Consider the following 20352-nt stretch of genomic DNA (forward strand, 5'->3'; position numbering starts at 1 on the left):
TCCGCCTGAGAAGGGATGTAAACAATAACAGCAATGACGTGTCCAAACTCTCTGGGCAAGTAATAGGGACGCAGACTTACGGCCAACAGTTCGATGTCCCTGCAACAACTGGAGATTTTGAGGTTTACATGTCCAGGGTTGCATCCAAACCTTGCATTCACATAGAGAGCGAGTCCTCCTCCTTTCCGCTTCCCGCAGGTATTTGCGTCTCTGTCCGCTCTAACTGTGCTAAACCCCGGGTAGCTCCACGTTAGCATCTGGGATGTTAGTTGTTAGCCACGTTTCACAAAAGCACAACAAACTGCATTCTCTGTAGGTCCTGACATTTTTCACCAGCGCAGCCATTTCATCGATCTTATTTGGTAGTGAGTTCACATTTCTCAAGATCACAGAAGGCACTGAAGGCTTGTATCGCCACTTCCTCGCTAGCTGCTTAGCCTTTATCTTAGCGCGGGCTCTGCTGCCACGATACGGCCTTCTTACCTTGTCAGGTAAATAGGGAACCACACCGGCACGGGCCTTTGTTCTCAGTGCTAGAAGTTGACTAATTGAATAGACAAGTAGTAAAAAGTGTCCAGGGAACGAGTCCACATAAAAGAAAGTGGTAGGAGTGATCAATGAAATAGAGAAAAAGGCAGAAAGATAAAGTCATACACGGAGCTGCTGGAAAGGCTGCCACTCGTGGCGGTGCCCGAGTCATAATGATCAATATCAAGAGAAGACATCTGTGTTGAGGAGAAGCGTCTCCCCAAAAGCTTTTTTGTGATCAAACCGCAGCGTTCTCAGTTGGGTGGCTCAGAGCTCAGCACCGATTTAAAGCACTCCACACACGTGTACTCCACTATTCAATTTACCGACAACTATGCAGTGACTGATCGGTTTCTTTATTGAGACCAAACTAAACAAAAAGAAATTTTTATCATAAAGGTTATTTGTACATGCAGATGAAGGCATTATATATTCAAGAGATTTATCCTTGAGCTTGCTGCCCTTTATAGTTTTTCTAATGTGTCCTCATAATGCCACATTCCTGCTTTTCAGGTTATTAATATACCTGTTTTATATTCCAAAGGATGTATTATCAGTACATAATTACAAAAACACACACACACACACACACACACACACACACACACACACTCACGGTGCATTGTAAACTCAGTTGTACGGAATGTGAACTTCAATCAAGGGGTCCCAGATTTGCAGAGGAGACACACTCCGTTTTTCATTTAGCATTATTTAGTACCTTAGAAGACTCCACAGATACAAAAGAAAAGTTACAAAAATTATTTCAATGTGTTAATAATGTGTTTTGCGCAATCAGACTTTTAAAATTTAAGACTGATTGAATGCTGTAGACCTGTACAAGTTGTTGAGTGAATAGCTATTAATGAAACGTGACTTTAAATAAGTTCATTTTAACATAACCAATAACCAGCTACTGATACCTAAATCCAGCATCATCCTCTGCTCTTTTTAAAAGTCGTTTCTTTCCTCACAATTATCACTGTGAATAAGATTGACCTTGAGTTTTAATTTATAAAATTCCAAGAACTGTGGAACAGTTGAGGCTGATTGGTTCTTTTAGAAATGTCATCTTTTTTGCCTTCTGCTAAATGAATACTTCATCAAGCTGACTGGCATCTTTGAACTTGGTAATAAATACCAGGCATGAGTCACGTTAATAGTTTTCATAATAATAATAATACATTTTATTTATATAGTGCCTTTCCCATGCTCAAGGCACTTACAGAATAGCAGGGTATAAAGTATATAGCATTGTACAAACCAGATAAATAAATAAAGAAGATTACGACAGTGAATTCAGAGATAAAGCCTAAGAGACAACATAATTGATGATCTCGCACACACACACACACACAGGTTACATTAGCATCTTGACAGAGAAGTAAACTGAGAGAAAGGTAATAAGTCAAGTAGAGCTAAAAGCCTTCCTGAACAGATGAGTTTTGAGTTGTTTTTTAAAAGAATTCATGGAGTCAGCTGATCTGATTAATTTCGGTAGGTCATTCCAGAGTCTGGGCGCTATACAGCTGAAGGCCCTGCTGTCACCCATGGAGTGTAGATTAGTGAGGGGCACAACAAGATTGCCAGAATTAGAGGACCTTAGTGGGCGGGGCAGGCACATAGTGATGGAGAAGGTCACTGATGTAGTTTGGCGTGAGGTTATTTAAAGCTTTGTAGGTTATTAGTAGGATTTTATATTCGATTCTGTAAGACACGGGGAGCCAGTGGAGACGGAGCAGGATGGGTGTGATGTGCTCACTGCTGCTGGTTCGAGTAAGGACTCTTGCAGCCGAGTTTTGAATAAGCTGGAGCTGTGATATAAGATTAGAAGGGGCACCTGCCAGTAGGGAATTACAATAATCGATACGGGATGTGATAAAAGCATGGACAAGTTTCTCAGTGTTAGAAAAGGAGAGGAAGGAGCGAACACGGGAATATGTTACGGAGGTGAAAATAAGAAAGTTTCTTAATGTGATTTATGTGGGCGGAATAGAGGAGGGAGGAATCAAAAGTGACACCAAGATTCTTTACAGTAGAGGCAGGTCTGATGAGATCACGATGGACTGGGAAGGAGCTCATTTTATTAAGTTGCATTTTAGTCCAATTTGCAGGAGTTCAGTTTTGTTGCAATTTAATTTTAAAGAGTTCTGCTCCATCCAGGTTTTAATTTCACTAAGGCAGGTTGTGAGCTGAGAGAGCTCTGACGAAGTTCTACTTTTAACACTGTAGTAGAGCTGAGTGTCATCTGCATAAAAATGATAACCCAGTCCAAAGCTACGGATAATATGGCCAAGGGGAAGCATATAAATACAGAAGAGAAGAGGGCCGAGGACAGAGCCCTGTGGAAACTCCTTGTGTAACTAACGCTTAGCTGGACCTGCTGTTGCCAAGACTAACAAACAAGTCATAGTCAGGGGGAGCATGTGCCACACCCACCAAATGACGAACCACCTGGTCATAGTCAGGAAACAAATTATACTGAGTTTGGTGGCATCCAGGACAGGAGTCCACTATGAGCCTATCCTGGCAGGGGGCACCAATGTTAATGATGCCCGATAATTTTCATCTTCAAAGACAACAGTTGCTGGCAACAGGATACAGATGCCTGTCTTATTCAGCCCCCTTTGCAAGGTCGAAGGGGCCAATAAGCCTGAAGGTATACCAGGTGCCATCAGAGAAGCTCTGGGAGGTCCAGTCCTGGAATACATCCCAGGTTACAAGTGGCATCATATGTGAAAGATTTAGGAGTTGTAGTGGAGTCATCTCTATCAACTGCCAGACGGTGTTCAGAAGCCATTAAGAAGGCTAACAGAATGTCAGGTTATATAGCGCCTTGATGTGTGGAGTACAAGTCCAGTGAGGTCATGCTGAAGTCTTTATAACACACTGGTGAGGACTCAGCTGGAGTACTGGGTGACATTTTGTTCTCCAGGCTACAAAAAGGACATAACAGCACAAGAAAAAGTCCAGAGAAGAGCAACTGGGCTGATTACAGGGGTAAGGGGATGAGGAAAGATTAAAGGATTTAGGAGTCACAGTGAACTCATCATTATCTATATCCAGACAGTGTTTAGGAGCCATTAAGAAGACTTGCAGAATGTCAGGGTATATAGTGCCTTGATGTGTGGAGTACAAGTCACAGGAGGTTCTGCTCCAGTCTTTATAACACACTGGTGAGGCCTCATCTGGAGTACTGGTGCAGTTTGGGTCTCCAGGGTATAAAAAGCACATAGCAGTACTACAAAGGTCCAGAGAAGAGCAACGGGGCTGATTCAAGGACACCAGGGGATGAGTTATGAGGAAAGATGAAAAGAGCTGAGCCTTTACAGGAGATGAGGAGGAGACCTGACTGAAGTGTTTAAAATCATGAAGGGAAATTAGTGCAGTGGATCGAGATGTTGCATATAAATGAGTTCATCAAGAACACGGGGACACAGTTGGAAACTTGTTACACTGGGAAAATTTCACACAAACATTATGATGTCTCCGATATCACATATGTTACAGCCATTCCAACAGACAGGCCACCAGCAATAAATATGTACAATGCAAAAAAATTGTATACAGTAAAATGTGTGTACAGTGACACTAAAACTATGTACATGTAATAAGTACTGTACGTAGATAATTAATTATGGTTACTCACCAACAATGACACGACGACTTGTCCAATAACGATGAGTTTAATTTTACTGCACAACAAAGGATAGTGTTACAACTCTTCTAAAGGAGCCTCTTCAGGCGACTGTGTAGCACCGGCGTTGTTCTTCTTCCAGCACTCTTCAGTCCAAATCCCCTAAAGCAGATTCCATCCAGACTACTGCCTTATCACATCCACTTGCAACTCGTTTTGCGCCCTGGTTAAAGGACACTGCGGCCGTAGATCTTATATGCTTTTCCTCCTTTTTAAATAAAAAGAATCGTGGACTCATTGATGCCGTAATGGTGCCCTGCAGCGGTGTAGCTGTTCCCTTCCTTCAACATATCCAAAACTTTTACACTTTCTGCAATCATTTGCATCTTCTGTTGGTGCTTGGACACGGCCCCTGAAGCAGTAGCAGGAGCACGTTAATGCTGAATGAGTGAGATGAGACTTCCTGGTTAATGCAGCACTCCGTCGCTGAGCCAATCAGCACACAGGAACTTAACTGTGTGCTCTAATTAGGTAGTTTCTCAGTCATCCGCCAATAGTGTCCCTTGTATGAAATTAACTGGGCAAAACCAACTGAGGAAGCATGTACCAGAAGTAAAAAGACCCATTGTCCGCAGAAACCCGCGAAGCAGCGAAAAATCCACGTTATATATTTAGATATGCTTACATATAAAATCCCGCGACAGAGTGAAGCCACGAAAGTCGAAGCGCAATATAGCGAGGGATTACTGTATATATATATATACATAGGAGGCCATCAAAGGGCTTAACTGAGGGAAAGACGCCGAGTCGGATTACAGGACAGAGAGGAACTACAGGAGAAGGATTGATGAGCACCTGGACAGTAATAATAGCAGGCAGGTTTGGCAGGGAGGTCCAGCACTTCACCAACTACAGGAGCAGTCATGGAGCTGCTGAAGGTGACGCCTCAGTGGCAGAGGAGCTGAACCACTTCTTTGCTCGCTTTGAGGTGGAATTACCAGAGGCAGCTGTTACACACACAGCAGCTCACAACCTTAGGGTGGAGGAACACGAGGTGAGATGCTCGCTCCAGGCTGTCAATCCCAGGAAGGCAGCAGGTCCCTATGGTGTCCCTGGACGTGTGTTGAGGAGCTGTTCAGAGCAGCTGGCTGGGGTCTTTACAAAGATCTTTAACCTGTCACTGTCCCAGGCCTCAGATCCTCCCTGTCTGAAATCCTCCATCTTACTCCCCTTTACCAAAAAAATCGCCCATAACCTGCCTGAATGACTATTGGCCAGTAGCGCTCACCCCGGTGTTGATGAAGTGTTTTGAGAGACTGGTCCGGAGTCGTATCATGCATGTCCTTCATCCCTCCCACCTTTGATGCACACCAATTTGCTTACAGGGCTAACAGGTCTACCGTGGACGCTGTTGCTGCTGCTCTCCATGCTACCCTGTCCCATCTGGAGCACCAGGGGAGCTACGCAAAATCTCCTCTTTATTGATTTTAGCTATAGATTTTAACACCATCCTCCCTCACAGATTGGTGTGCTAGCTTCTAGCCCTGGGACTCCCGTATTCCACCTGTATATGGATTAAAGACTTCCTGATAGACTGCACACGAAGGGTTAGGGTGGGCCCTCACATCTCCTCGGCCATCAGCATCAGCTCTCCTCAGGGCTGTGTGCTGAGCCCCCCGCTCTTCACGCTGTACACACATGACTGCGCCTCTGCCCACCACAGCAACACCATCGTCAAATTTGCAGATGACACCACTGTGGTGGGGCTCATCTCTGGGGAGGATGAGTACACCTACAGGGACGAAGTGGAGCAGCTGGCAGCGTGGTGCACTGACAACAACCTGCTCCTGAACACAATTAAGACCAAGGAGCTCGTTGTGGACTTCAGGAAAAAGAAAAACGGGCATCAAACCACTCGACATCGGAGGGGACGGTGTGGAGAGGGTGTCAGACTTCCGCTTCCTGAGAGTCCACAACATGGAAAACCTGTCCTGGGGTGTGAACACAGCTGAGCTGGCGAAGAAGGCTCAGCAGAGAGTCCTCAGGAAGAATTATATCCCCCAAAAACTGCTGGTGTCCTTCTACTGCTGCTCTATCGGGAGTGTCCTGGGCTACTGCCTCTGCGTGTGGATTTCCAGCTGCACAACAGCGCAGAGGAAAAGACTTCAGCGGATTGTAAAGACTGCCCAGCAGATCATCGGCTGCTCTTTACCCCCTCTGGATGAACTGCACAGCTCTCGCTGCCTCGGGAAAGCGGAAAACATCTTAAAAGACACCTAACACCCCGCTCATGACATCAGGCAAAAGATATAGGAGCATTAAAACAAAGACTAATAGACTGAATAAGCCCATTGCGGCACTTCCTGTATGATTTTGGGCTATACAAAAATAAATTGTATTGTATTGTATTGTATTGAATAACAGTTTCTACCCTGTTGCTATCAGGACACTGAATGCCACCTAATCACCTCCAATGCAGCAGTGCAATAGATGACATCTTGTGCAACAGTGTTTATGTGCCAATTAAGGTCTTATGTTGAATGTTTGTGTTCTACCTCTATTTCTTCTTATCCTTTTGTAATTATATTTATTTACGAGACAAAGAGCCCGTTTCGACAACGTAAGATCAAACGGGCACGAGTGGAATAGTATAATATATATATATATAATAAGTATAAGCACCACAAACCTGATAGAGGTGTATTGAATGAATGGCGTAATTAGGCCTCGAGCTGTAGTCGAAATCGCCTTTCAGGCCTCTAGAGCTTTAATCGAAGTCGCCTTTCTCTTTGAATTTTTGCGGCATAATCCGCCGCCTCCCCGCGATGTTGGGGTTGGATGTCGGTCGAAGTCGCCTTTCTCTATGAATTTTTGCGGCCATAAATCCGCCGCCTCCCGCGATGTTGGGGTTGGATGTCGGTCAAAGTCGCCTTTCTCTTTGAATTTTCGCGGCCGTAGTCGCCTATTTTCTTTCAATTTTCGCGGCTGTAAATCCGCCGCCTGCAGCGATGTCGGTCTCGTAAGGTTTTTCAGGCAGCTGCGCAGAAGGCGACTTCGCATTTGGCTTTGGAGTGAGTGAGAAGACTGGTGAATTATGTATTAAGATATTTTGACACCGTAGGGACTGCACCTAATTTCATTGTATTTGTTACAATGACAATAAAGATATTCTGAATTCTGGATGAAGTGCACTAATATCTTTTCTTCCTCTTCTACAGATCATCAGAAGGAAACCCAGCTAGATCTCTTATCAACTTCCACATCCCCTTCTAGATCAGGCCCTCCTACTGACCTGACTTCCCTCATGGACCTGCCTCGTCCTGCCCACCGCCTATAAAAGTACAACCACTTCCCCTTTCCTTCAGTCTCTGTTTTGGACTCAGTCTTTTGAATCTTCTCTCCTGACAATCACTGTGGTGATAAATTGCTGTATAATATACGGGGCAGATCCCCAAATCTTTCTCTCTGTTCTGTCACCCTTCCAAACAACACCCACTTAAAATTTTAAATAAGTGGTACTGAAGGTTCTATAGTACAACATGTTTTAACTTGACAGGGCCGAGGCCTAATAAATTCTCCTTAGTGATAATGAATTGGACTATAGCTGGTAGCTTCTCCGTGCCACCATAACAAGGTTTTGTTTGACGGGACCCATTGGACTGACTAACCACTCTGTACATCTTAAAATCCAGGAGCTCAGTGAAGATCTAAGAAAGAGAACTGTAGATTGACACAAGTCAGGAATGTCTCTTGGAGCCATTTCTAGGCAACTGCAGCTTCCAAGATGATCAGTTCAAATTAATTGTACAAAAGTACCAGTTACTGGGAGGTGTCTACACTTTGCCAAGGTCTGGAAGAAGATCCAAACTGTCATCCTCACCTGAGAGGAAATTGGTTAGGATATTCAGGAACAACCCAGGAACCAGCAAGCCTGCCATAAACTGGAAACTGCTGGAACACCAGTGTCACTGTCTATAGTCAAGTGAGTTTTACCTCACCATGGACTGAGAGGGTGCTGTCCAAGAAAGAAGGACCTGCTCCAAAATCGACACCTTCAAGCTCGACTGAAATCTGCATCTACCCACATGGATAAGCAGAAAGATTTCTGGAGGAAAGTTTTATGATCAGACAGGGCATAAATTGAGTTATTTGACCCACAATTTAAGTGGAATATTTGGAGTAGTGAAGGTAAGGCTTTCAAACCCAAGAACATTGTACCAGCTGTGAAGCATGGTGGTGGTACCATCATGCTCTGGGGCTGTTTTGCTGCCAGCAGTACTGGTACATGGAATAATGAAGAAGGAGGAGGACTACCTCCAAATTCCTTCAACATCACCTCAGATCAATAGCTGGACGGGTCGCAACTTTGACACAATTGGGTGCTCCAACAGGACAATGGTCCCCAAACACACATCAAAACTGTTTGTGGAATGGATAAAGCAGAGTAACACAAAGCTTTTGGAATGGCCTTCCCAAAGTCCAGCCCTCAACCCTATTGAAAATTTGTGGACGTAATTAACAGCCGGGTCTGTGCCAGGAAACCAACAGTTCTGCCAAGAAGAGTGGCCAAATATCCCACCACAATTATGCCTGAAGCTTGTTGATGGCTACCAAAAGCGGTCTGGTCAAGGTGCAACTTGCTAAGGGACATTCAACCAAAATATTAACTGAGGTGTATGTGGATATCTGAGCTTGCATGATAATTTTTTATTTTAGAAAATCCAAAATAAATTCACCAAGGTCATTAACGATGTACAATATGTTCCACCCTAGCAAGGAATCGTTTAAAGAAATCATTGAAAGCCCACCATTACCATGACATTCACGTCCACGGATCGGTGCGGCATCCGCAGTGATGCGGGGCGCTGCATCGGTCTGTCGTGGTGAAAAAGGAGCTGAGCCGCAAGGCAAAGCTCTCAATTTACCGGTCGATCTGTGTTCCTACCCTCACCTATGGTCATGAGCTATGGGTAGTGACCGAGAAGAACGAGATCGCGAATACAAGTGGCTGAAATGAGTTTCCTCCGCAGGGTGTCTGGGCTTTCCCTTAAAGATAGGGTGAGAAGCTCAGTCATCCTGGAGGGGCTCAGAGTAGAGCCGCTGCTCCTCCGCATCGAGAGGAGTCAGATGAGGTGGCTCGGGCATCTGATCAGGATGCCTCCTGGACGCCTCCCTGGTGAGGTGTTCCGGGCACGTCTAACCGGGAGGAGGCCCCGAGGAAGACCCAGGACCACGCTGGAGGGACTATGTCTCTCGGCTGGCCTGGGAACGCCTTGGGATTCTCCCGGAAGAGCTAGAAGAAGTGGCCGGGGGAGAGGGAAGTCTGGGCATCTCTGCTCAAGCTGCTGCCCCCGCAACCCGACCTCGGATAAGCGGAAGAGGATGGATGGATGGATGGATGATGGGATCTAAACTTATGACCTCTAAAAACATTTGCCAAACAAATAAATGTAAAGGTAAATAAATGTGAAGTTAACTTGAAAGTGCTTGAGAGCTGGGACTTAAAAAGACCCCCTCGTCGCAGGTCTGACAAACACGACGTCTGTGTACTGACTACACTGGGTGGCGGCAGGGAATCCTAAGACAGATCACGGTAAGACGATACTCTAATGAAACAAAAATCGTAAGTTCATAGTGGGTTGTTGTGGCATGAAATTTTGTATATAAGTTGATAAATATTTTGAATGTCTTTATTTGTAAGTCAGACAACACAAATGTAATATTAAGTGTTTTATTAAACTGATGACAGCAGCAGTAATTTCATGTCTTACCCAAACTAGGGTTGCTAGACGTCCCTTATATAAGGGACATGTCCCATCTATATATATATAAAGGAGAGTTGGGATCTGAGAGACTGTGTTTGTGTGTTTGTGGAGGGATGGACAGTTAAGGCGGGTGTTGGAGTCACGTGATCATCTCCCTCCCATTCAACCTCATTTCATTTACTTCATTTCGCACAGAGCTGAGCTCCGCAGCTGGCACGGTCTTGCCGTTCGTTTCCCTTAGTGTTTAAAGTCCTTTCTCCTTTGCTGATTTACTGTTTAGTAGACGCGCTACTTACTGAATAGTATTTTTTCCTTTAGTGTTTCTATTTAGTGTTTCTTAGTGTTTAGTAGACGCGGTGTGCGAAAGGAGAGTTGGGATCGAGAGACTGTCTTTGTGTGTTTGTGGAGGGATGGAGAGTTAAGGGGGGGGGGGGGGGGGGGGGGAGTCACGTGATCTTCTCCCTGCTTTCGGAAGCGCAAGGTTTTTGCTAGTATTTGATAATTTTATCCCCTGTCCCATACTGACCTTTTCAGGGACACCCAAATGTCCCGTATTTTGCTCCGATTTCAAATTTCTTATAAAATATATTTTTACTGCCTACTAACGAGTACTTAGTTGTAACTTTATAAGTAATTATACTTTCTTTTATCAGATTCTCTTGATGAAAATAACCCAAATGTAACGAGGGAAACGAGTGTTTGCTGCCTGTTTGCAACTTGTTCAGTTGCGGTGGTTGGCTGAGGACAGCGACACTCTTACCGTTTTGCTCTCCAGCCGCGCTGCTGTGCAGTTCTGGGATCAGCATTGTAACATACGGGGGTCAACAGAGTGTGTTGTTACTACTTGCCACGGCCCACTTTTTTTCTAACTGCCTGTATTAAATAATAATAATATTTCTGTGTTGTCTGTATTAAATAAATATTTTCAAATGATTTTACTTTTGTTTTTCCTCATAACCCATTAAAATCCTTGCTTTATGTTTTTAACCTATGTCTCTACGTTTATATAATATATTGGTCTGGGTGTGTAGGGGGCATGTATAAATTTATATATATATACTAGACATTAAGCTTATTACAATAACGGGCGCTAGAACAGTACTGCATAAACATTAGTAGGAACAGTCTATATTAAATGGCAAGGGACCTCGACCTCATTCTGTTTGTTGGTCGTATTTTTCTTTCTTTCAGCCTTTCTTGTTGATGTTTACTTGCTGAGCTGACTGTTCTTCGTGGGCTGCCGCCGTGTATTGTGTGTCTTTAATTTTCTGTGACAGTAATACTGTCTTGTAGTCTGCTGGCTTGAACGTACGTAATATACCTTTAATTTTCTCTGGCGGTAATACAGCCGTGCGCGTTGGTAATATGCCTTTAATTTTCTCTGACAGTAATACTGGCTTGTATGTGGCTGTAATATGCGTCACTGTATTGTGTACCTTTAATTTCCTCTCGTAGTACCACTGGTTTGTATTTCTGTAAAACGACTCTAATTTTCTCTGACAGTAATATCGTGCGTCACACTGTGCCCCGCGCATGCGCACTTCACCAGAAGACACACACATACGGACAACTGGACGCACACAGGGATTTTATTAAGAGTGTCCTGTATTTCTAATTTTCTAATCTGGCAACCCTAACACAAAGAGTCTTTAGGACTAATTTAAGGTGAGGAATTTTATTGCAGGGTTGGAGGAAAAGAGCCTAAAACCAGTTTGGCAAGAGATTCTCTGCAGGACATACTTCTCACAACCAGACCCTGCAAGGAGACCAAACTTCCCAGTTGGAAAGCTTCACTCAACAAATGGTTTCTGAGGGGCAGGTGTGAAAAAATAAGCCAGTAACTTGGGGATTTGTCACACCAGAATTCTATCAGTCCAAAGCTGTGATGGTGAAATCTATGACACGCAGGTCAAAGGTGACACGCCACAACATTTTGGGTGACACACCAGCGTTCACCAAGACCCAAGTTAGCAAAGAAACTGAACAAACAAAAATATAAGAAACTAGCCTACGCCGCATAATTATGTATTGATGGGTGAACACTTCCTGAAAGACACAGTTGTCCAAATGGGGTTGGTTTTGAGGATACAACTGTAGGTGAATGAAAAGATGGAACTCTGGAGAGGGCAACATACAATACAGCGTTTTACACGCTGCATACAGCGATTTACATCGAAGCATAGACACTGCTAAGACCATGGGATACCCCTCGCAAACTGTTTTACACGCTGCATACAGCGATTCACATCCGCGACAAACAAATTGTTTTACACGTTGCATACAGCGATTCACATCCGCGACAAACAAACTGTTTTACACGTTGCATACAGCGATTCACATCGAAGCATAGACACTGCTAAGACCATGGGATACCCCTCGCAAACTGTTTTACACGTTGCATACAGCGATTCACATCCGCGACAAACAAACTGTTTAACACGTTGCATACAGCGATTCACATCCGCGACAAACAAATTGTTTTACACGCTGCATACAGCGATTCACATCCGCGACAAATATGATTCTTCTTAGATGGTCCTGTCGCATCCACCCTCATTCTCGAAGCATACACACTGCCTGGTCATGTGCCCGCTTGCAAGAGCAACTAACAAGACCCGCCCACCAACTGTAAGATCATGGGATAACTCCCTTGCAAATGGTTTTACATGCCGCTATACAGCGATTCATATCCGTGACAAACAAACTGTTTTACACGCTGCATACAGAGATTCACATCCGCGACAAACATGCTTCTTCTTATGGGGTGGGTTGAGGATATGACTGTAAGGGAAACTCTGGAGAGAGCAACATACAATTGTCCGTGACTGAAAACTGGAGGACCGCCGCCGCGCCCCACCTCCCAGAGCGAGGGGCGGGGCTGGATGGCAGTCGCAGTGCGGAGGGTGGAACGGGGTGTGAGGGGAAGGACTGCCCAGTGAGGACGATGTATTGATGGGTGAACAGTCATCTCTTAGTCATCGTTCAGTACTCACTGCTCTGCTCATGTGCCCGCCCCCAACTCCTCACCTGAATTGCTTTCGTCTGTGTACAGTCCACATGCCCTTGTGAGTCACGTTGACTATTCATTTTCCAAACACCGCCCAGTCGGTTTCGCATATGCTACAGCTCCACATGCACCTCTGAGCCACGTTGACTTTTCATTGTTCTTTTTGTACCGGGGCCGGGTGAGGTTTCCCGTGTTGAGTCTATTAAGCAAAGGCTCCACACTGGTGGTGCCCTTCTGTCAATTCCTTTAAGTTTCAGCTTTGCAACCATACTCCCCCCCGGAACCCCAAAGACTTTGGTTGCCCGGCGGATCATGGGGAATAAATGCCGCCGGATCGCCAGGTCTGCATCGTTTATAGTCGGAACTACGGCGGTATGCGATCATCTTCGAACCTCCGACTTTTGTTCTTGATTAATGAAAACATTTTTGGGCAAATGCTTTTAACTCTCGCGAAAAATTGTTGGTGGGCAGGGCTCTGACGTGCGTGTGCCATGTGTCGGCTGCTTAGTGAGATTGTTGGCATGCGTGGCTCCATCGTTGCGAATCACACGGTCTGTTGCATGCTGCTTCTTGCGTGCCCTGGTCGACAAACAAAACTGTTTTGCGATGCTGCCATACAGCGATTCACTCTGCGACAAACATGACCTGCTGGCCTGGCGGGTCATGGAATAACACTGCAGGATCACCAGATCGGCATCGTTTATGGTCGAATTACGACGGTATGTGATTGTCTTCGAACTCTCCGACTTTCGTTCTTGATTAATGAAAACATTCTTGGCAAATGCTTTCGCCCTCGCACAAATTGTTGGTGGACAGGGCTCTGTTGTGCGTGTGCCATGGAGGACGAAAGCGACTTTCGTGGTGTTTTGTGCCTGGAGAGCGAGGGTGACGTGGGCCGGTGAATAAGGAGTATTGTGTAGAACAAACGTTTTTCCGTGTTCCTGCAGGACCATCTAAGAAGAAGCATGTTTGTCACAGATGCGAATTTGCTGTATGTAGCGTGTAAAAACGTTTGCGATGGTGGATGCGTCGTGCGTCATAACCGAAAAGTCAACGTGGCTCAGAGGTGCATGTGGGACTGTAGCAGAGACGAACGCGAATGACGCCGTTTTTGTGAGTTGCTGCGTCCGAGTTGGTGGGCGTGGCCTCTGTGAGTTGTTGTCATATCCAATGGTCTTAGGAGTTGGGTGGGCGTGGCTCCGTCCTGCGTGCTCCATGGTGTTTTGCTTGCTGCGGCTTAGTGAATTATATATATAGATAACAAAAATATAAGACCCAGCACCACCCAGAGCTGAAAATGGATTCCCACCATCTGTATCAGCACATTATTTGTCATCACAGCAGCCACACACTTCAGTTGACTTGTAATCGCTGCACCAGTGCAATATCTGCAACCTCCATCTCCAAAAAAAGAGTGCACTAGCAGCGTATCATGAAATCTGCTTCTACATTTGTTGCTTGTGTGAAGTGCATTGCATTATTTTTTGCTATGAGCCAGTCAACAAGCACAAGAGTTCTGAACCGCACAATTAAAATAAAAATTATGGGATAACCCCCTATCTCGCATGTATCCCATATGTACTACATCTATATATACAGTATAATTCACTAAGCAGCTGACCATGGCACGCAAGACAGAGACCATGGGATACGCATGACAGAGCCACGCCTGCCAACTCACAGAGCCCCGCCCACCAACTCCAAGACCATGGGATACGCACGACAGAGCCCTGCCCGCACAACTCTAACCCTCCTCCTGCGCCATGGGATACGCACGACCGCGTCCTCCCTCCAAACTGTTTTACACGCTGCAATACAGCAATTCCCATCCGTGACAAACTGCTTCTTCTTAGATGGTCCAGCAGGAACAGGGAAAACCTTTGTCTACAAAAACCTGATTCTTACCATACTAAGAGCATAGTGTTTTTGTTGGCTTGCCGCCTGCCCGCACCCGCTTGCCTTGACTGTTACCAGCATTCACCGCAATGTACTGGAGTGTAAAACTATCGCAGCTGCTACCCTCACAAACTGTCCTTATTCCCCGGATTTCCCTGACCCCATCAGATTCAAATTCGCCTTTTACTTTTATACGCAGACAATTTCCTGTTAGATTAGCCTTTGCAATGACAATTAATAAGGCTCAGGGCCAAACTTTCAAAAAGATATGCCTGTATCTGTTGCGTCCACCCTCGCTAACTGTTTTACACGCTGCATACAGCGATTCCCATCCGCGACAAACATGCTTCTTCTTAGATGGTCCTGCAGGAACAGGGAAAACCTTTGTCTACAAAACCCTGATTCATACCATCAGAGCTAGGGGAGACATTCCTACAACCGTAGCATCTACAGGAATAGCCACAACATTGTTACCGGGTGGACGAACTACACATTCCGTTTTTAAAATACCGTTGAGGCTGAATACTACTTCCACATGCAACATCAAACCTACCTCGCCACACGCTCAACATCTTCTGCAATCCAAATTGATAATATGGGACGAGGCGCCAATGACACATGCATACGCATTCCAGCAGTTGACAGGTTATTACGTGACCTCACGGGTGACACGCAGCCATTTGGAGGCAAAAACAGTACTATTGGGTGGAGATTTCCGACAAATTCTCCCCGTCATTATGCATGGCTCCCAAGCACTTACTGTCGCCAGTTGCATTAACAAGTAACCTTTGAGGCGTCACATACATGTTCTTACACTGACGACAAATATGAGAGCTCTTCCTGAAGAACAACATTTCGCAAAAATGGCTCCCCGATGTTGGAGACGGGAAAAACGGAACACCTGTGACATTGCCTTCACATTGTTTCCCTTTTATTTCTGATCCCCATCGACTTCTCAACTGTCACTCTGGAACAACTCAGTACGCGAGCTATATTAAGTGTCACCAACGAATACTCGCTACACCTTAATGAACAAGTGCTGAAACTTATCCTACCAACAAAGTGACTTTCACCAGCGATTGACTCCATCGTCAAAGACGATCCTGCAGATCAACTTTCATTCCCCGAAGAATTTCTTAATAGTCTTACTCCCACTGGTATGCCTCCGCACAAACTCAAAATTAAAATTGGTTCAGTCATCATGCTTCTCAGAAACCTCCTGCCAGCAAAAGGTCTCTGTAATGGTACTAGACTGACTGTTACCAGCATTCACTGCAATGTACTGGAGGGTAAGACTATCGCAGCTGCTAACTCACAAACTGTCCTTATTCCCTGGATATCCCTGACCCCATCAGATTCAAATTTGCCTTTTACTTTTTACACGCAGACAATTTCCTGTTAGACTGGCCTTTGCAATGACAATTAATAAGGCACAAGGCCAAACTTTCAAAAAAGATATGCCTGTATCTGCCAAAACCAGTTTTCAGTCACGGACAATTTTTTTCATTGTGCAGTACATACTATGTTTGTGATATTTATACATACATATATTTACATATTTACATACATACAGGATATGTACGAGATAAGGGGTTATCCCATCATTTTCTTTTTCATTGTGTAGTACGTACTACGTTTCTGATATTTTCACATACATATGGGATACGTACGAGATAAGGGTTATCCCATATTTCTTTTCATTGTGTGGTATGTACTACGTTTGTGATATTGATAACATACATACGGAATACATATGAGATAAGGGTTATCCCATAATTTTTCTTTTCATTGTGCAGTATGTACTACGTTTGTGATATTTATACATACATACGGAATACATACGAGATAAGGGTTATCCCATAATTTTCTTTTCATTTTGCGGTACGCACTACATTTGTGATATTTATACATACATACGAGATAAGGGTTATCCCACAATTCTCTTTTCATTGTGCGGTATGTACTACATTCTGATATTTTCACATACATACAGGATATGTACGAGATAAGGGTTATCCCATGATTTTTTTTTCATTGTGCGGTTCAGAGCTTCCCTAAACCACACTGCTGCAGAGGAAAGGACGTTATTAACCTCAAGGACTATTTTGGTGCACTCTCTCCATAGACGTCATTTTCTCTCCATAGTTACACTTCTGCAAAGGGCAAGCAGTCAGAATTTTTGTGCTGTTTTGCACTTCTTTCAACTGTCCCTCTTTAATCCCTCCTAAACGGACTTATTCTTCCCGTGTTACACTTTTGCTAGACCTTATTCTCAGTATTAAACAACATTAAAACAGAGAAAAGAAGAACAGAGAAAGTGCCTCCCTCAAGAATATCACAAGACCAAACCGGATTTATCAAAGTCACACTCTCCAACAACAACAACATATATTTCCACAGCACATTTTCATGCAAAAGGGTGTAGCACAAAAGTATTTCATAAGATGAAGAAAAAAGAGTTTTATATGAAACTAAAAATAAGATTAGGCAACACTAAAGTAACAAAAGAATAAAGTAACGTGACCGGAGGAGGACAGAAAAAAAAAAAAACTCCAGATGGGCTGGAGAAATAAAGCAAAAATCTGCAGGGGTTCCAAGGCCATCAATGTGCCCTCATCCATGTGCATGTTGCCTTCATACCTTCAGTGCCTGTTAAATATAAAAAGCTCACCAACAAATGCTGACACACCAGAAGTCTTACTATCTTTGGTGTAGAAGTGAATGTTATTATCTGTTTACTCTAAAGAGATTCAGGTTTGGTCCCAATACATCTGCATGGATTAAATAAGAGTCCATAAGCTCCAGTCTGTATTAATAACACACACTCAGGTTACTTTATCCAGAATGAGATACTCAACAAGAGTGCCAATATCACCAATGCTTTTTGCACTAGCAATTGAACCACTGGCTATTCATCTCTGGAACAACCAAAGGATAAAAAGGATTATCAGAGTAGGACTCGAACAGAAGCTATCATTATATGCAGACTATATGGTAGTTTAGGATATTAGACCCACAATCATCTCTACCGCTAGCCTAAAAACATGTTAAGGAGAATTTCACAACATTTCCGGATTTAAAGTAAGTGCCTTCAGGCTTGGCAAAGGTGCTATATAAATAAAATGTATTATTATTGTTATTATCTCTCAATTATATATAAAAATGTTTTCAGTTGTGTCCACAATATTCAGCCTTAACCACTCCCCTTCCACTCCGCTCGGCTCATTCATTACCACTGCCACTCTCCATAACAGCACATGACACTCTGAGTGCTGCTAACTCGCCCTTCAATGCAGTCGGTTATAATGGCAAGGCAAAAAAGTGAATGATCTGTTCAAGAACATCGAATTTTAGATTGCAATTGAAAAAGAATGGCAAGAGTGGATACTGAACGTCAAAAAAAGAAATGAACAAAAAAGGAGCTGCATAAATAATTATAATCAAAATCAAGAACAATGAGAAAAATCCAATAAACAAGAAAAAGAAAACAATATGCGAAACAGAAATGCAAAAAAGCAACGTTTATAGAATGTAAGTTAGAGGATAAAGTGATGTAACTTTTTATTACATTTTACTTTTTACTATATTTTATTATTCAATCAAAATTTAACAGAGACAGTTGTAGTGAAATACTGATTTTCTAACTATAATGACTAAGGATCTCTTCATATACGCTGTTTAAATACAATTGCTTACTCTAACAGAGGGGCACCCTGATGGCCAGCAGCGAGATAGTGGGTGCCCAGTGCCTGCCCACCCCGGGGAGCTCACGACTGAAGCAAGTAGGGGGTGGGAGCCAACCTAGCTATTGTTATTGATAAAGTTAATTTAAATAAAAACGTGTGCTGTACCAAGTGAATTCTGTAGCACAGATTCATTTTATCTAAACATTTGAAATATCTCTAACATAAAGATCTTTTCCCAATGCAATTTAGGAAGGGACTATAGATGAATCAAACAGGATGTTAACAGATGGTCCAACCTCCATATCTCACCTTAGCAGGGGAGAATTAACGCTTTCAAAATGGAACAAATGTATCTGTCAGTACACTTTGAAAGAAATACCGTTAGTTAACATCACTAGGACAGAAGGCCGGGAAAATACGAAAATCCAAGCTGGTGATCACGATATTAGAGGTGTCTTACCTGAACAGGTTAATGACATAGTAGACTGTTTCACATTCTTTTCAATGGCCATCTTAGAAAAATCCCAACAAAAAAGTTTGGTTTTGCATAATTAAGGGCACAAGATTCGACACCTTCAATTTGCTTTTTATCGAGAACTTCACTCCATATGTTGAGATCCGAGATATTACCAGAAAATGCATCGCTGAAGTTGCCCCCCAAAACATCCTGATCTTGTCCGATGATGAATACTCATTTCCTTCAATATTTTGTAAAGAGGTGAACATTTACACCAGAGTGTCCTTCCTTCCCATCCACAAAGATTGCCCATTTCCCATTTGAGTTTTGCCAGGTGACGCAAACGTGATGCCACATTGCCGTCATTTTCAAACAGTGTTCTATAGGCTGTGTGGATGTCCGTGTACTATTAAGGCTAAGCTAATATCTCCTTTTTGGTCCTTTTGGCCTCTCAGTTGGAAATTCGTTGATGAATGAAGGGGATGCATAAGAGAAAGATTGTGGGAGACATGTGAGGCTTTGGTGTCCCACTGCACCCTGCTGCAGACAGTTACAGCATGCAGAGCAGGGAACGTCAGCTGCACTTTTGCATGTTTTGTATGATTCGCATTTGGAAATGTTAACACTGGGAGTTGCATGGCTCCTGAAAAGAGAAGAAAAGAAAAGAACAAACAGAAAATGAAAAGTGAAATAATACCAGCATTTTGAAAAGGTGTCAGTTCTTAGAGAGAACACTAGAGCAAAAATGTCAGTGTATATGTAACGTATACATCACAACGCCCAGGGCACTGCAGCGTGTTCACAAAGTATTCAGAGCCCTGCACCTACTTGACACTTATTGGTTGTACATTAAACTTTAAAACCGGATGAATTTGCCACTGTAGCTCATCAGTCTGCATTCAAAACCCCAAAATAACAAGGAAAAACAGGTTTTCAGAAAGTTTAAAAACAAAAACTGAAACCTCTCCTTCACAGAAGAGTTCAGACCCTTTGCCATGGCACTTTCAAATTGTGCCCCCTGTTTTCTTTAATTCTCCTTGAGATGAGTCGAGAATGTGACTCCTCTCCTTTCTGTAGAGTGGCACCAAGTGATAACAGTCTCTCATGTACAATAATCTGATATGTGCAACTGGTAAATGATTACACATCTGGTGTGGATAGATAGATAGATAGATAGATAGATAGATAGATAGATAGATAGATAGATAGATAGATAGATCGATAGATAGATAGATAGATAGATAGATAGATAGATAGATAGATAGATAGATAGATAGATAGATGTGAAAATGCACTACAGTATATAATAGATAGATAGATGTGAAAAGACACTATATAATAGATTAGATAGATAGACAGATGTGAAAGGAACTATATAT

General features: G+C 43.5%; 1 protein-coding gene across 1 annotated transcript in view; it reads right to left on the minus strand.

Annotated features, from left to right (window-relative positions):
* Window positions 1-19610, minus strand: part of adgrd2 (adhesion G protein-coupled receptor D2) — a 324978-nt gene extending 305368 nt beyond the window's left edge. The window contains exon 1 of the mRNA XM_051931976.1: window positions 18977-19610. Within this exon, the coding sequence (XP_051787936.1) occupies window positions 18977-19028 (52 nt within the window). The 5' untranslated portion in view covers window positions 19029-19610. The remainder of the gene's footprint in view (window positions 1-18976) is intronic.
* Window positions 19611-20352: the final 742 nt, after the last annotated feature.

Source organism: Erpetoichthys calabaricus, chromosome 9, assembly GCF_900747795.2.
Source record: "Erpetoichthys calabaricus chromosome 9, fErpCal1.3, whole genome shotgun sequence".
Classification (NCBI taxonomy): Eukaryota; Metazoa; Chordata; class Cladistia; order Polypteriformes; family Polypteridae; genus Erpetoichthys; species Erpetoichthys calabaricus.